This window comes from Solea senegalensis, linkage group LG8, assembly GCF_019176455.1.
Source record: "Solea senegalensis isolate Sse05_10M linkage group LG8, IFAPA_SoseM_1, whole genome shotgun sequence".
NCBI classification, from domain to species: Eukaryota; Metazoa; Chordata; class Actinopteri; order Pleuronectiformes; family Soleidae; genus Solea; species Solea senegalensis.
In genome coordinates this window covers 3,526,525-3,540,258 of record NC_058028.1, presented here as the reverse complement: position 1 = coordinate 3,540,258, position 13,734 = coordinate 3,526,525, and the positions used below count along the sequence as shown (strand labels likewise).

The 13,734-nt window shown below is 41.9% G+C and overlaps 2 protein-coding genes across 2 annotated transcripts; both read right to left on the bottom strand.

Annotated features, from left to right (window-relative positions):
- Positions 1-4,194: 4,194 nt before the first annotated feature.
- LOC122773809 (odorant receptor 131-2-like) lies at positions 4,195-5,409 on the bottom strand. The gene has a single exon (XM_044032743.1). The coding sequence runs from the start codon at positions 5,240-5,242 to the stop codon at positions 4,328-4,330; it is 915 nt and encodes a 304-aa protein (XP_043888678.1). The 5' UTR covers positions 5,243-5,409; the 3' UTR covers positions 4,195-4,327.
- A 3,826-nt stretch (positions 5,410-9,235) lies between these two features.
- LOC122773158 (odorant receptor 131-2-like) lies at positions 9,236-11,032 on the bottom strand. The gene has a single exon (XM_044031585.1). The coding sequence runs from the start codon at positions 11,000-11,002 to the stop codon at positions 10,103-10,105; it is 900 nt and encodes a 299-aa protein (XP_043887520.1). The 5' UTR covers positions 11,003-11,032; the 3' UTR covers positions 9,236-10,102.
- Positions 11,033-13,734: the final 2,702 nt, after the last annotated feature.

The window sequence follows — 13,734 nt, the reverse complement described above, 5'->3', positions numbered from 1 at the left end:
CATATTCCATTTAGTTAACAATACTTTCTCTAGTTTACCAAGCGCAACACCACACTCACAAGTCTACTGCCGGTCTCCCATCCCGTGTGTGAATCTGGGGTGCAATACCCCCTCTTCACAGGCGCCATCTAGTAAGGGGCGCCAACATTATAGTGTCCATTTATTTTTTCAACAGTTTTTGCCATCCCTCTGTATCTACAACAATACTTCGACATAAAAATAAATTAAACTTAAGTAAAATAAATGACAATTCTAACCTCAGATCCACCATGGCTCAAGAACGCCTCAGTGGTATAAGTATAAACCATGAGGTTGGTGGTCAGATTTCCTACGTCCTATTTGTAGGGCTAGATTTTAAAAAAACAACAGGGTTTTTACTTTTGTTTCTTATGATTGTATGTAGAAACTTTAATTTTAGGGTTGCAACTAACAGAGATGGGGACTCAAGACTTAACCTCAAAAGACTTGGTTCCTGACTTGAACTTGAGGACAGTATTTAATTATAACAGTAGGTTTCAGTACAGGCGGGTTACTCTGTGGACAGACACTGTACTCTGCATCAACAGGAAGCTAGCTCAGACTTAACGTGAGACAGTCTTATGAGCAGCAGGTAATAATCAGTGCTCAGCTGTTCTTCTTTGATTCCAGGTATCAAAGTGAACAACAATCACATAGTTCTTTTCCACTGTGTATGTCAGGTTCATTGTATTTCAGCCTGTTAAATGTAAGAAAATAAGGAGGCTAACTGTCGCTAGTCTCCTAGGTTAACTGACACCATCCTCTGGGGCAAATTTAGCTAACTGGGAAACTAAGAAAAGTACCAGTCCTTCTATGTTTGCACAATGGTTGCACAATTTTAATACAGATGTTTTCCTCAAACTTTAAAAACTGAAAGATGTAACCAATGATGAAACCAAAATGTTGCCGAAATAGTAAATGATTAATCAATTAATCATTGCTGCCCTTTTTCATTAAATTACATGTTGGGAATTACATTGCGTCTCACAGCTTCCTTGTTCGACACCAGACCCTTTTAACATAAAATTTAAACACCTCAGTGTTCTGTTGAGTAAAGAAGACATTAGCATGTTGAAATAATGCCAATTCAGAATTGTTTTGTCATCTCCAAGTAACAAGTTTCATGTGGCAAAGTAAATGTACTTTTTGTATTAGTTAGGCTCCTCATTTTTAGCCCCAAAGCCCACTGACCTTTCACCCCACCCCCTTACACACGTAACATCAAACAAAAATAGACAACAAGCTTGACAAGAAATTTGCTTTTCTCAATGTAAATATTTGTACTATGAATTGGCCCTTGAATTTCAGTCAGTAGCACACAAAAGCATTAGGTTAAAGGTTAAATTTCAGCCCATTATAAAAGTTATATAATCTGTTTATATCAGGTCTGTCAGTCATTTCCTAAAGCAGCAGACAAAACCTCAATTAGTACACAGTCTATTACATAGTAGATGGTTGTGGTGTTAAATGGCAGTTTTACGACCTCCTACTGGATATAATCGTGCATTAATGGTAGTTTCGCATGCATTATCTAACAAAATATAACAGCAAATTAATGACTAAAGGAAACATGAAAAATTTTTAATGTTTTTATTGTCTGTCACACAAGCCACAGGAGAGGCATTTTTTCATTGCAGTGAAAAACATTTCATCCCTGAGGCCATAAATGAGAGGACTAAGACACCGTGGTGAAAGATTAAACACTATGTAGCTGAAAAACTGGACATGTTGTAAGTCAGTGAAATCAATATGAACTAGACTGGACATTATTAAAGGATACCAAAACTGGATGAGACAGAGGAGCAGCTGGAAAGCATGAAGAGTCACTGTCTTGAGTCCTTTGCTCGATATTTTATCATCGTCTGACGCAGTCTTGGCCACTTTCATTATTTTAACGTAGCACAACATGATGATGAGACACATGATGAGGAAGTAGAACTGAAACACAGCTGACCTGACGTGATCCTGCCATTTATACACAATTAAAATCTCCACATAGCACACCCTGTATTGATAGTAAAAGTCAAGAGATGCTGAAGCAAAAAAGTTGATAATTATGACAGCATAGGGCACAGAGCTGAGGCCGTGAATGACGAGGATGACGTGTAGAGTGTTGCGTGTGGAGCACAACTCTGTGTGACGTAAGGGCATACAAATGGCCACGTATCGCTCCAGCGTCATCGCTGTGAGAGTCACCGGTGTGACGATGAGGTACAAGCCCATAATGATGCAGATGACGCTGCACAACGATACCCACATGGTGACTCGAAAAACGGCGAAGATGAAAAGAAGGTCGGACACTAAGAACAAGAAACTGTCCGACAGTAACGTCACAGCAAAAAGGATGTAGCGAGCAGTTGTGTAGAAGCACTCGTTTTTAAAGAAGGTCACGATCAGCAACAAGTTGATGCAGAGAAAAATCAACACCAGCACCTGCACGATAATGACCTTACTGTGCCGCTGTGCTAAAGTTGGACCAAACACTGTGTTGTTTGAATTCATCTCAGTGTCTCCTTCTGAGCTCTGTGAAGCCATTCTGACACAGATGATGACTTCACAGACCAGAACCATCTAAATATAACACCAAACAATGGAGGTGTTGTCATTATCCCTCATTGGATGTTCACAGGTCAGGTGCTTTTATCATCATCGTAATCTTACATCATCGCAACACACTCTACTGAACACAACAAGTTTGAGTGAGGACAGGCTTTAGGACACGGCCTGTGGACCACATAAAGCATAAAAACTAAGGATTGCACCGATTGATCGGGCTGGTGACCGGAATTGGCTGATTTTTACGCGATCAGCCATGACCGGCAAACGTTGTAACGTGAGCTGGTGCAGATGGAAAGGCAGTTAGCAGAGGCTCCGGAGAGCTCAGATAGTCGACAGATCGACAAGGATCGCTTCCCTGCACTTGCTTCACTTACCTGGGCTTACCTCTCTGCACCATGTACATGTGTTGATGGTGATCGAGTGCTTGATTAGCTTGGCTGGAAATGTGGCAGACAGTGGCGGTCTTTCCTACAGGCGACATAGGCCCTTGCCTGGAACGCCAAAATTATTTCTTACGAGGAGGTTATAGATGACTTTAAGGCTGTAAATGAAGTGTGATATTGTGTGTGTAGTAGAATATATTATTCTATTCACTTGGGGTGAATTTGAACCTTATTTGTTTATTTTGTATATTATATTTTGATTAATAGATTATATGAATCTTATTTTACAGTATTTAATTTGCACACAATGTTTTATTGTTAGTTTAATTTTTTTGTTTTGATTCTTTAGTGTGCACTTTTTGTTCTCAGGTGTTGCACTGCTGTAAAAGTTAAAAGTGTATTTTTTGTATATTTATTATTGAACATGTTTATTCTTGTATTATAATTGTTAATAAATATTAATAAATGTGCAATTCTTTGGACATGGGTTATTTTCTCGTGGGGGGGCTGCCATCAATTAAGCTCACCTAGGGCACCAAATGGTCTAGGACCGCCCCTGGTGGCAGATGAGAAAAGAAACACACTTACTGGTGACAAGGCAGAAATGCTTCAGTTTTCAAAGAAAAACCTGCCATTGATGTACAAGTGATTGCCTTTGTATTTTGAGAAATATTATTGTACTTCCAGGCTGTATTTATTTTATTTTTATTTGTTGTATATTCATTGTTTTATTGCCATTACCTGGTTCTTACATCTGTTGTCATACAGAAGTTTACTTTTCCAAAAATGCTTTTGAAGTTGAAAATAATGGTTATTCCATAACACTGCACTCTCAAGATGTGTGCACCTTAAGTTAGTCTTGAAGAATGTATCTGTTAACCTGTTCCATTTCGTCTAACTGACATTATATGACTGAAAAGTTGGTTGTATTTGTATGTTAGAATTTTATATTAGAGAATAAATCTCTGTGTGCTGTAAAGTGGTTTAGAAAAATAAAAATCGGAATCGGCTAAAATCGTTATGGACAGGTCAAACTCCATGAATAACAGGAAATCGGAATTGGCCCAAAAAAATGGTCGGTGCATCCCTAATAAAAACAAATTTTGTGACTTATTTTGAATCCATTGTGCAAGAATTAGGGACATCTAGTGGTGAGACAGCAGACTGTAGCAGATGGGTTGATAGTATTGCATTTATAAGCAGCAAAAAAAGAAGTACACAGTATATTACATGGTAAAGTAGATAGTTGTGGTGTTTAATGGCAGTTTTACCGCGTCCTTTTGGATTTAACCGTCCATTTACAGAATTTCAAATGAAGCAGATTATCAGAATAACAGAATAAGACAAGTAAATAATTAAAGCAACCATCATTTTGTTTCATACAAGCCACATGAGAGGCATCTTCTCAGTGCATGGAGAAACATTTCATCCCTGAGGCCATAAATGAGAGGACTAAGACACCGCGGTGCAAGATTAAACATTATGTAGCAAAAAAAACGGACATGTTGTAAGTCAGTGAAATCAATATGAATTAGACTGGACGTTATTAAAGGATACCAAAACTGGATGAGACAGAGGAGCAGCTGGAAAGCATGAAGAGTCACCGTCCTGAGTCCTTTCCTGGAGGATATTTTATCATCTCCTGACGCAGTTCTGGCCACTTTCATTATTTTAAAGTAGCACAACATGATGATGAGACACATGATGAGGAAGTAGAACTGAAACACAGCTGACTTGACGTGATCCTGCCATTTATACAAAAAGAAAATCTCCACAGAGCATGTCCTATATTGATAGTAAAAGTCAAGAGATGCCGAAGCAAAGAAGGTGATAAAAATGACGGCATAGGGCACAGAGCTGAGGCCGTGAATGACGAGGATGACGTGTACACTGCTGTGTGTGGAGCACAGCTCCGCGTGACGTAGGGGCATACAAATGGCCACGTAGCGCTCCAGCGTCATCGCTGTGAGAGTCACCGGTGTGACGATGAGGTACAAGCCCACAATGATGCAGCTGACGCTGCACAACGAAACCTGCATGGTGACTCGGAAAATGTTAAAGATGAAAATAAAGTCAGACGCTAAGAACAGGAAACTGTCCGACAGTAACGTCACAGCAAAGAGGATGTAGCGAGTAGTTGTGTAGAAACATTCATTTTTAAAGAAGGTCACGATCAGCAACAAGTTGACGCAGAGAAAAATCACCACCAGCACCTGCACGATAATAAACTTACTGTGCACCTGCGCTAAAGTCTGACCAAACACTGAGTTGTTTGAATTCATGTTGTTCTTTGAGAGAACTGTCAAAAAGTGTAATAATCAAAGTTCAGATCCAATGTGGAGCAGGTTTCTCCAGTGATGAGATGGTGTAGTTTTGTGCAGCTGAGTCTCCTGCTGAGCTCTGTGCAGCCTGTCTGACACAGATGATGTAAATATAACACCGAGCAATGCAGTGTTGTCATGATCCCTCATTGGTTGTCCACAGGTCAGGTGTGAAGATGAAGGTGAAAATCCCACCAATAATTAACTTATAACATCATTTTACTGCTTCACAGTTTTATTGTTTATATTTATTTATTTTGTGACATCACGATCTTACATCGTCACAAATCTACGCTGACTGTTGTAAAAACCACACATACACTAATAGCCATCATCAGCTATTGTTATATTGCCATTATTGTACGCTTGTCAATACACAGCGAAACTGAGTTACGTTAGAAAATCTCTTTGATGCCAGAGAACATTTTAGTTTAGGGTATGTTCAAGAGACTTCAAACTGATTTTATTGTGGTTAGCTTAGCTACACAACACTCTAGCTTGATATGATTTGTAGGTTAGAACCACATGGTTAAAATCTAGCACTACAAAATGAGACACCCCTTAAAAACCGTGATACATAATCAGATAAACAGATGGAACAACTGTGTGCTGGAGATTCAACGTGACGTCATAAAACCACACCTACATGCTAACCAACGGTAGTACTAATGTTAGTCTCTTCGGATTGTCTATATTTAGAAACCACAACAGTATCTGCAATGATAGTCATTGTACTGTTTTGTTCAGTAATGAAACAACATGACAGCATGTTGAATTTCTGGCAAAAACATGTTGCACCTGTTTGTTTCTGATGACAGCATGTTAAACCTGTATTGGGGATCACCTCATTCAAGATGGAGTCACATTCATCTTTGATGAAGATCATATACCAGTGTGAAACCCGCCTCAGTGGTCACTTTGTGAAATGTGATCCCATGTGCCTTAAACAATACAAAATCCAGGTTTCCCCTACTCCTTGCCCTTCTCTTCTCCATATCCCCAGAGCAAACAAGCTCCCAGCAACAACACACACTATATACAGTATAGTTACATTTAGTAGATATTGTAAGTATTTCTAAAATATACAGTCTGGTCTAATTAAGTTTTTCCCTTTAGAAATCCAATCCTTCAATTCAAGCTAACTTTTGATGTGGTATTGTGATTTATTGAGTGAGTTTGACTCACATTTATTTTTTTATAAGAAATTAATTATTCCATATATAATTCAAAATTCGTAACCAATCATATTGGTTCCCCCAACACAATGGTGCCCCGTGTGAGGCATGGTACTGTTTACCAATGTATTCATAATTGTGTAATATTTATTGACCACAATTTTGGTCATTTTACCAGGTAGATTCCCCAGACTTTGATGTTTCATCATTAATCCTCGACTAGAGTAGACTTCAGTTGCTAAGGAAACACATTGTAGTACAAAGGATTAGATTTACTACATTTAACTAAAGAAACATTTTTAGTTGTTACCATATTGAGTCCAATGATTTTAACTTGTCTGTCAGCTTGCTAATGTTGCTAACTGTCCAGTGATCTGTAGAAACCTGACACTGAAAATGTGGTTGTTAAATTAAATGCTCTTTCTTTAAGAAACACACAGCGTAACACAACCCTGTGTCATGGAGCTTGTATTTTGTGTTGTTACTGCTGTGCATTTCAGCCTAAGTAAGACCTGCCCTGTGAAAACTGTGTACCTCTCTGTCACATTCATGCATTTAAGGGTTACGTTTAGGAACAGTCCCACTTTGCATTTCAGTTAGTGTAATTTTGTTTGCAACATTTTTTTTCTTAAACTCTGCTGCCATATTTTCTTAAGCCTAATATACTCTAGTTACTAGTCAGTGCTTTACCTACTTCAAAGAAAGCTTCTTTCCATGTGGTAGACATCCATATTGTTGTTAGCCCAGGGTAGCAACACTACACAGTGTTCCACAGGTTATAACAGTAACTAATTGAGTTGTTTGTTGTATTTTACAACTTGCATCAACTTCTTTTCTCTAGACCTAAAAGTGGAGAATCCATGTGTAGAACTGTTTGTTTCTTCTCTTGTACAGAGCCTAAAGACTGGTTATGTTGAATTCATCAACAGGTTACATTTGAATAAGTGGAAGGAGGAAATAAACTCTCCCATCTGTGATGGTTTTGATGCTAAGAATGCATCCAAAGTATCATTGTTGGAATGCCTGTTGCTGAATTTCCACAGACAGGCCAGCCTTTCACTTCAGAGCAAAGCAGCTCTATAGAAAGAAGAAGTTGAGTCCCTGAGAGCTCAGAATGTTTACCTCCTTCAAGAGCTAAACAAGGCCAATGAGAAAGCTTTGCGCTATTTAGTAGACCTACATTCTGCAGAATCAGAGCTTTGCCACAAGGAAGAATTGTTAAGGCCTAGATCAGAGCATCTCTCTACACCAGAGTTGTCCAGCAAATGTGACTATGGTTATTCTGACTCACAGCCTCCCTGTAGTGAGCATTTAACTCGACCACATAGGAGCGGTGAAAGGTTTCCAAATGAGCTTAACTCGTTGGGAACAAAGTCAAATAAATCTGACATTTCTGATAGAGGTAGTTTAGCCTCTAGTAGAATTTCTACTCAGGATCCTTTTCATTCACACATGCATGACACTGCTCTTCATGCTCACCTCCATGGAGAGAGGGTTAGGTCAGTTCAAGACTATCCGTCCCCCATGCTCCTCTCTGCAGAATGTATGCAACCTTCACCCATGCATACGCACTCACGTTGTGATTCAGACAAGCCAAGGTAAACTTTCCATGCTAGAGATAAAGAAGATATCTCAGGTGGCTTTAGAATGGGTTGTCCCTCCACAGGCGAGGGATAAAACCTTTAAACCTGGTGGGTCAACTCCAAAAGTGTCACCCAGACGGCTTAACGGGACAACGGGGTTGACAAAAAGAAGCCTAGTGACAGAAAGCATAACCTCCATGTCAACCAGCTGCCCCGAGACAGGCACTCCCACAACAGCAGTTGCTCACGTTGGTTTCCCCAACATCTTCGACCCAAAGTGTGATTATAACCACACTACCCATTGTAACTCAATTCCAAGGGGAAAGGAACCCCTTGCCCTGAAGATAGTCGATAAAATCTAGCTCTACAGGACGGGACGTGCCGTAATACGTAAAACATGTTACGTCCGCTTACCTAATTATGAATCATAGTCTTGAAGGTGTCCTATTTGTGGGCTAGATTTAAAAAAAACTAGCCCTTGTAGCTTAAAACCAAACTGAATAACTAATGTTACCGCATGTTATGTTCATGTGCTAACTTGTTTGAAGGCTGTTGTACATACCATTAACTTGTTTACTCAAACTCCCAACATTAAAGACACTTTCTGGCATGATGCCTTTTGTCCATTATAACTACACTGCTTTCCAAATGATTATGCAAATTGTACTTAAGTGTCATAAAGATTACATTTTTTGTCTTTCAATCAAACTCATGGATGGTGTTGTGTTTTCTGGGCTCTTTGGATCACTGAAATCAATCTCAGACACCTGTGATAATCAGTTTGCCAGGTGAGCCCAATTAAAGGAAAAACTACTAAAGAAGGACGTTCCACATTATTAAGCAGACCACCATTTTCAAGCAATATGGGAAAGTAAAAGGATCTCTCTGCTGCTGAAAAGCATGAAATAGTTGAATGCCTTGGACAAGGTATGAAAACCTTAGATATTTCACGAAAACTTAAGCATGATCATCGGACTGTTAAGAGATTTGTGGCTGATTCGGACCGTTTACGACCTCTGAAAAGTATGTGGAGTTTTTGACTGACCACTTTCTTCCATGGTACAAAAAGAAGAACCGTCTAAAACATCATCTTCATGCATGACAATCATCATCATGTCTAAAGATCTATGATGGTGGGAGGCAGCTCACATCCAAACAGCAGCTCTGGGAGGCTATACTGACATTCTGCAAATAAATTCAAAGGTTCTCATTCTTTATTACTGTCACATAAAACGAAGAAAAGTACCAGTTCTTGTATGTTTGCACAGTGATTGGTGTGTTCACTTTTAATATAGATGTTTCCCTCAAACTTTATAAACTATGTAACAAATGATGAGTTACAGCCATTTAGCTCCACAGATAAACATGTATGCTGAAACCAAAATAGTAAATGATTAATCAATTAATCATTGCTGCAACTTATTACATGTTGGGAATTACATTGTGTCTCACAGCTTCCTTGCTCGACACCAGACCCTTTTAACGTAACACCACAGAGTTCTGTTGATTAAAGAGGACGTTAGCATGTTGAAATAATGCCAGTTCAGACTTGTTTTGTCATCTCCAAGTAACAAGTTTCATGTGGCAAAGTAAATGTACTTTTTGTATAAGTTAGGCTCCTCATTTTTAGCCCCAAAGCCCACTGACCTTTCACAGCACCCCACCCCCTTAAACACGTAACATCAAACAAAAAGAGACAACAAGCTTGACAAGAAATTTGCTTTTCTCAATGTAAATATTTGTACTTTAAATTGGCCCTTGAATTTCAGTCAGTAGTAGACAAAAGCATTAGGTTAAAGGTTAAATTTCAGTCCATTATAAAAGTTATATAATCTGTTTATATCAGGTCTGTCAGTCATTTCTTAAAGCAGCAGACAAAACCTCAATTAGTACACAGTCTATTACATAGTAGATGGTTGTGGTGTTAAATGGCAGTTTTACGACCTCCTACTGGATATAATCGTGCATTAATGGTAGTTTCACATGCATTATCTAACAAAATATAACAGCTAATAAATGACTAAAGGAAATGTGAAACATTTTTAATGTTTTTATTGTCTGTCTCACAAGCCACAGGAGAGGCATTTTTTCATTGCAGTGAAAAACATTTCATCCCTGAGGCCATAAATGAGAGGACTAAGACACCGCGGTGAAAGATTAAACACTATGTAGCTGAAAAACCGGACATGTTGTAAGTCAGTGAAATCAATATGAATTAGACTGGACGCTATTAAAGGATACCAAAACTGGATGAGACAGAGGAGCAGCTGGAAAGCATGAAGAGTCACTGTCTTGAGTCCTTTGCTCGATATTTTATCATCGTCTGATGCAGTTCTGGCCACTTTCATTATTTTAGCGTAGCACAACATGATGATGAGACACATGATGAGGAAGTAGAACTGAAACACAACTGACCTGATGTGATCCTGCCATTTATACACAATTAAAATCTCCACATAGCACATCCTGTATTGATAGTAAAAGTCAAGAGATGCTGAAGCAAAGAAGGTGAAAAGAAAGACGGCATAGGGCACAGAGCTGAGGCCGTGAATGACGAGAATGATGTGTACAGTGCTGCGTGTGGAGCACAGCTCCGCATGACGTAGGGGCATACAAATGGCCACGTATCGCTCCAGCGTCATCGCTGTGAGAGTCACCGGTGTGACGATGAGGTACAAGCCCATAATGATGCAGATGAAGCTGCACAATGAAACCCACATGGTGACTTGAAAAATGGTAAAGATGAAAAGAAGGTCGGACACTAAGAACAAGAAACTGTCCGACAGTAACGTCACAGCAAAGAGGATGTAGCGAGCAGTTGTGTGGAAACACTCATTTTTAAAAAAGGTCACAATCAGCAACAAGTTGATGCAGAGAAAAATCACCACCAGCACCTGCACGATAATGACCTTACTGTGCCGCTGTGCTAAAGTCGGACCAAACACTGAGTTGTTTGAATTCATCTCAGTGTCTCCTGCTGAGCTCTGTGAAGCCATTCTGACACAGATGATGACTTCACAGACCAGAACCTTCTAAATATAACACCAAACAATGGCGGTGTTGTCATTATCCCTCATTGGATGTTCACAGGTCAGGTGCTGTTATCATCAATTTCTGTTTACAGCCTGTCATAATCTTACATCATCGCAACACACTCTACTGAACACAACAAGTTTGAGTGAGGACAGGCTTTAGGACACGGCCTGTGGACCACATAAAGCATAAAAACCGAGTAGTCACCAAGCGTGAATATTCTATATTCAGGATTAAACACTGTTTTTTTATTTTTCGCTGCTTTCGTTGTGAAAGACGTGTGTTTTTTACAGTTCCGTTAGCTGTCAACGGGAGTCCAACACGCTCAAGCGCCACTCCTGGACTCCGACTGCTGCCAGCACTGCAGCACCATGCCAGCTAGGATTCTGGAGCGGCGCCTCAGATTTTCGGCCACTTCTAAAGCCGACCCCTGCCACTGACAGTGCTGCTAAGCCGAAACCGGTCAAGGCTAAAGCCAACGCAAGCTGAGATACCCTCCTGGAGGAGATTTCCTGCCACTGTTCGACCAGCTCCTTGACACAGAGGACGAGTTCAGAGCAAAGTCTGTGGAGGAGGATGACAATCTGGACCTCCTCATCGAGGAGAACGAGAACAAGGACGATGACGAGGACGGCATCCTCCCCTCAGCCCTCACATCCCGCCCACCAGCTCTGTCAGTGGAGAAATCCAACCCTCCCCTGCTCCTCCGGAGGTCGACTTGTAAACCGGTCAAGGCTAAAGCCAACGCAAGCTGAGATCCCTCCTGGAGGAGATTTCCTGCCACTGTTCGACCAGCTCCTTGACACAGAGGATGAGTTCAGAGCAAAGTCTGTGGAGGAGGATGACAATCTGGACCTCCTCAACGAGGAGAACGAGAACAAGGACGATGACGAGGACGGCATCCTCCCCTCAGCCCTCACATCCCGCCCACCAGCTCTGTCAGTGGAGAAATCCAACCCTCCCCTGCTCCTCCGGAGGTCGACTTGTACAAAGTGTGTAAGTGGGCAGCATCCCGGCTGGGTATCGACTGGCCCACGTCACCGGATGACAAGGGTGAGGAAGGGTCCCGGGCAGGACGGAGCACTTTGCTGCCTCCATGTCCCAGAAGGTGTACAAATCAGCAGCCCAGTCAGTGAAGAACTTAAATGTTGTCACCCTGCTGATGGCCTACCAGGCTGAGCTTTTCCAGGAGATGGGGCTCCTCCTGGATAAGGGCTCCCTGAGCCCGAAGGTTTGAGAGGAAATATGTGTCGTCATGGATCTCATCCTGCGTGTTTCTAGAGGTGCAGTCCAAGGCTGCGGTCGCGTCATGGGGCTCGCAGTGGCAGGGTAAAGAGCGCTCTTGCTAAACCTCTCCAGTCTGCCAGACCAGGACAAACAGGTAATTGTTGACGCTCCTTTCAACCCGTCCAGGGCTAAGGGCTTGTTTGGTGAAGCTGTTATGGCCATGCAACAAACCAGTGACCTTAGGAAGAAGCAGGGTGAAGCCTTCGACCTCTGCCTTCCATGTAAAGTCACTCCTCGCCACGCACTGCCACCACGTCACAGGTTTTTCACAGCGGTCAGCATAGGTGCTGCAGTTCGCGGGGACAGAAGCTCAGCAGTCAGCACTCATAGAGATCTCTGCTCTGAGCCCCCCCGGAATGGACCGATTGTTTCCCTCTCCTCCCAAGAGAGGGAGGATGGACCAATGTTCCGGTCAGCACTGTGTAACAGCCTCGTTTGGACATTCCGTTCACAGACCAAAAGAAGCACTCGTTCCCCCAGTGCAGAGTTGTGTGCCCAACCTCAACACCCCCCAGGGACAGTTCAGAGGGTAGTGGGAAAATGTGCCATGTTCACACTAAGCACTTCACATGTTTTTTTAACAAACACGCTGTTACATCAGTGTTTGTTACATACAGTGTTTACAACTGTTGCCAGGGGTTACAGGCTGCAATTTGCAATGAAGCCGCCTCACTTCAACGCGCTCTGTGAAGTTACACAGGCTGGCTCAGAGTCTGATATTATGGGGCAGCAAACACCTGCTGTTGTTATGAGCGGCACACGTACCGGGTGAACAGAGGGAATCCCCTGTATGGCGAGTGGAGACTGAACCCCGAGGTGCTTCACTGGGCGTGGGAGAGGTACGGCCGAGCGTCCATAGATCTCTTCGCATCGCACGAAAACACAGTGTCCTCTGTTTTTCTCGTTAAGAGACCGGGATGCACTGGTACACCCCTGGCCAAACATGCTACTTCCCCCGCTCGGCCTCATCACTCGGATTCTGATCAGAGTAAGGGAACAGCAGTTATCACTAATCCTGATAGCGCCTTACTGATCCAGCAGACCGTGGATGGTGGAGCTGATGCAGCTTGTCCACTGCCGGCCATGGCCGTTGCCGTTACGTGCGGGCCACCATTCTCAAGCATGAGTTCCTGCAGGACCTAATGGACGGCGATAAAGCTTTTTCCACCATTAAGGTCTATTTGGCCGCTGTTTCAGTTCCAAAGTGGGAAATAACCCCTTGCCCTTCAGTCAGTCGTTACAATCTAGCCCTGCAAAATGGGACACCCCTTCAAAACCGCGCTATATAATCAGGCAAGTAGATGCAACGTTTTTGTGAGAGGGTGTGGCTGACCTTCACAACACCCCATATCCCCCTTAGGCCCAGTTAACACTG

Excerpts from the sequence above, each read along its gene's own strand:
- LOC122773809 (XM_044032743.1), bottom strand. The coding sequence starts at position 5,242 with ATGAATTCAAACAACTCAGTGTTTGGTCAGACTTTAGCGCAGGTGCAC.
- LOC122773158 (XM_044031585.1), bottom strand. The coding sequence starts at position 11,002 with ATGAATTCAAACAACTCAGTGTTTGGTCCGACTTTAGCACAGCGGCAC.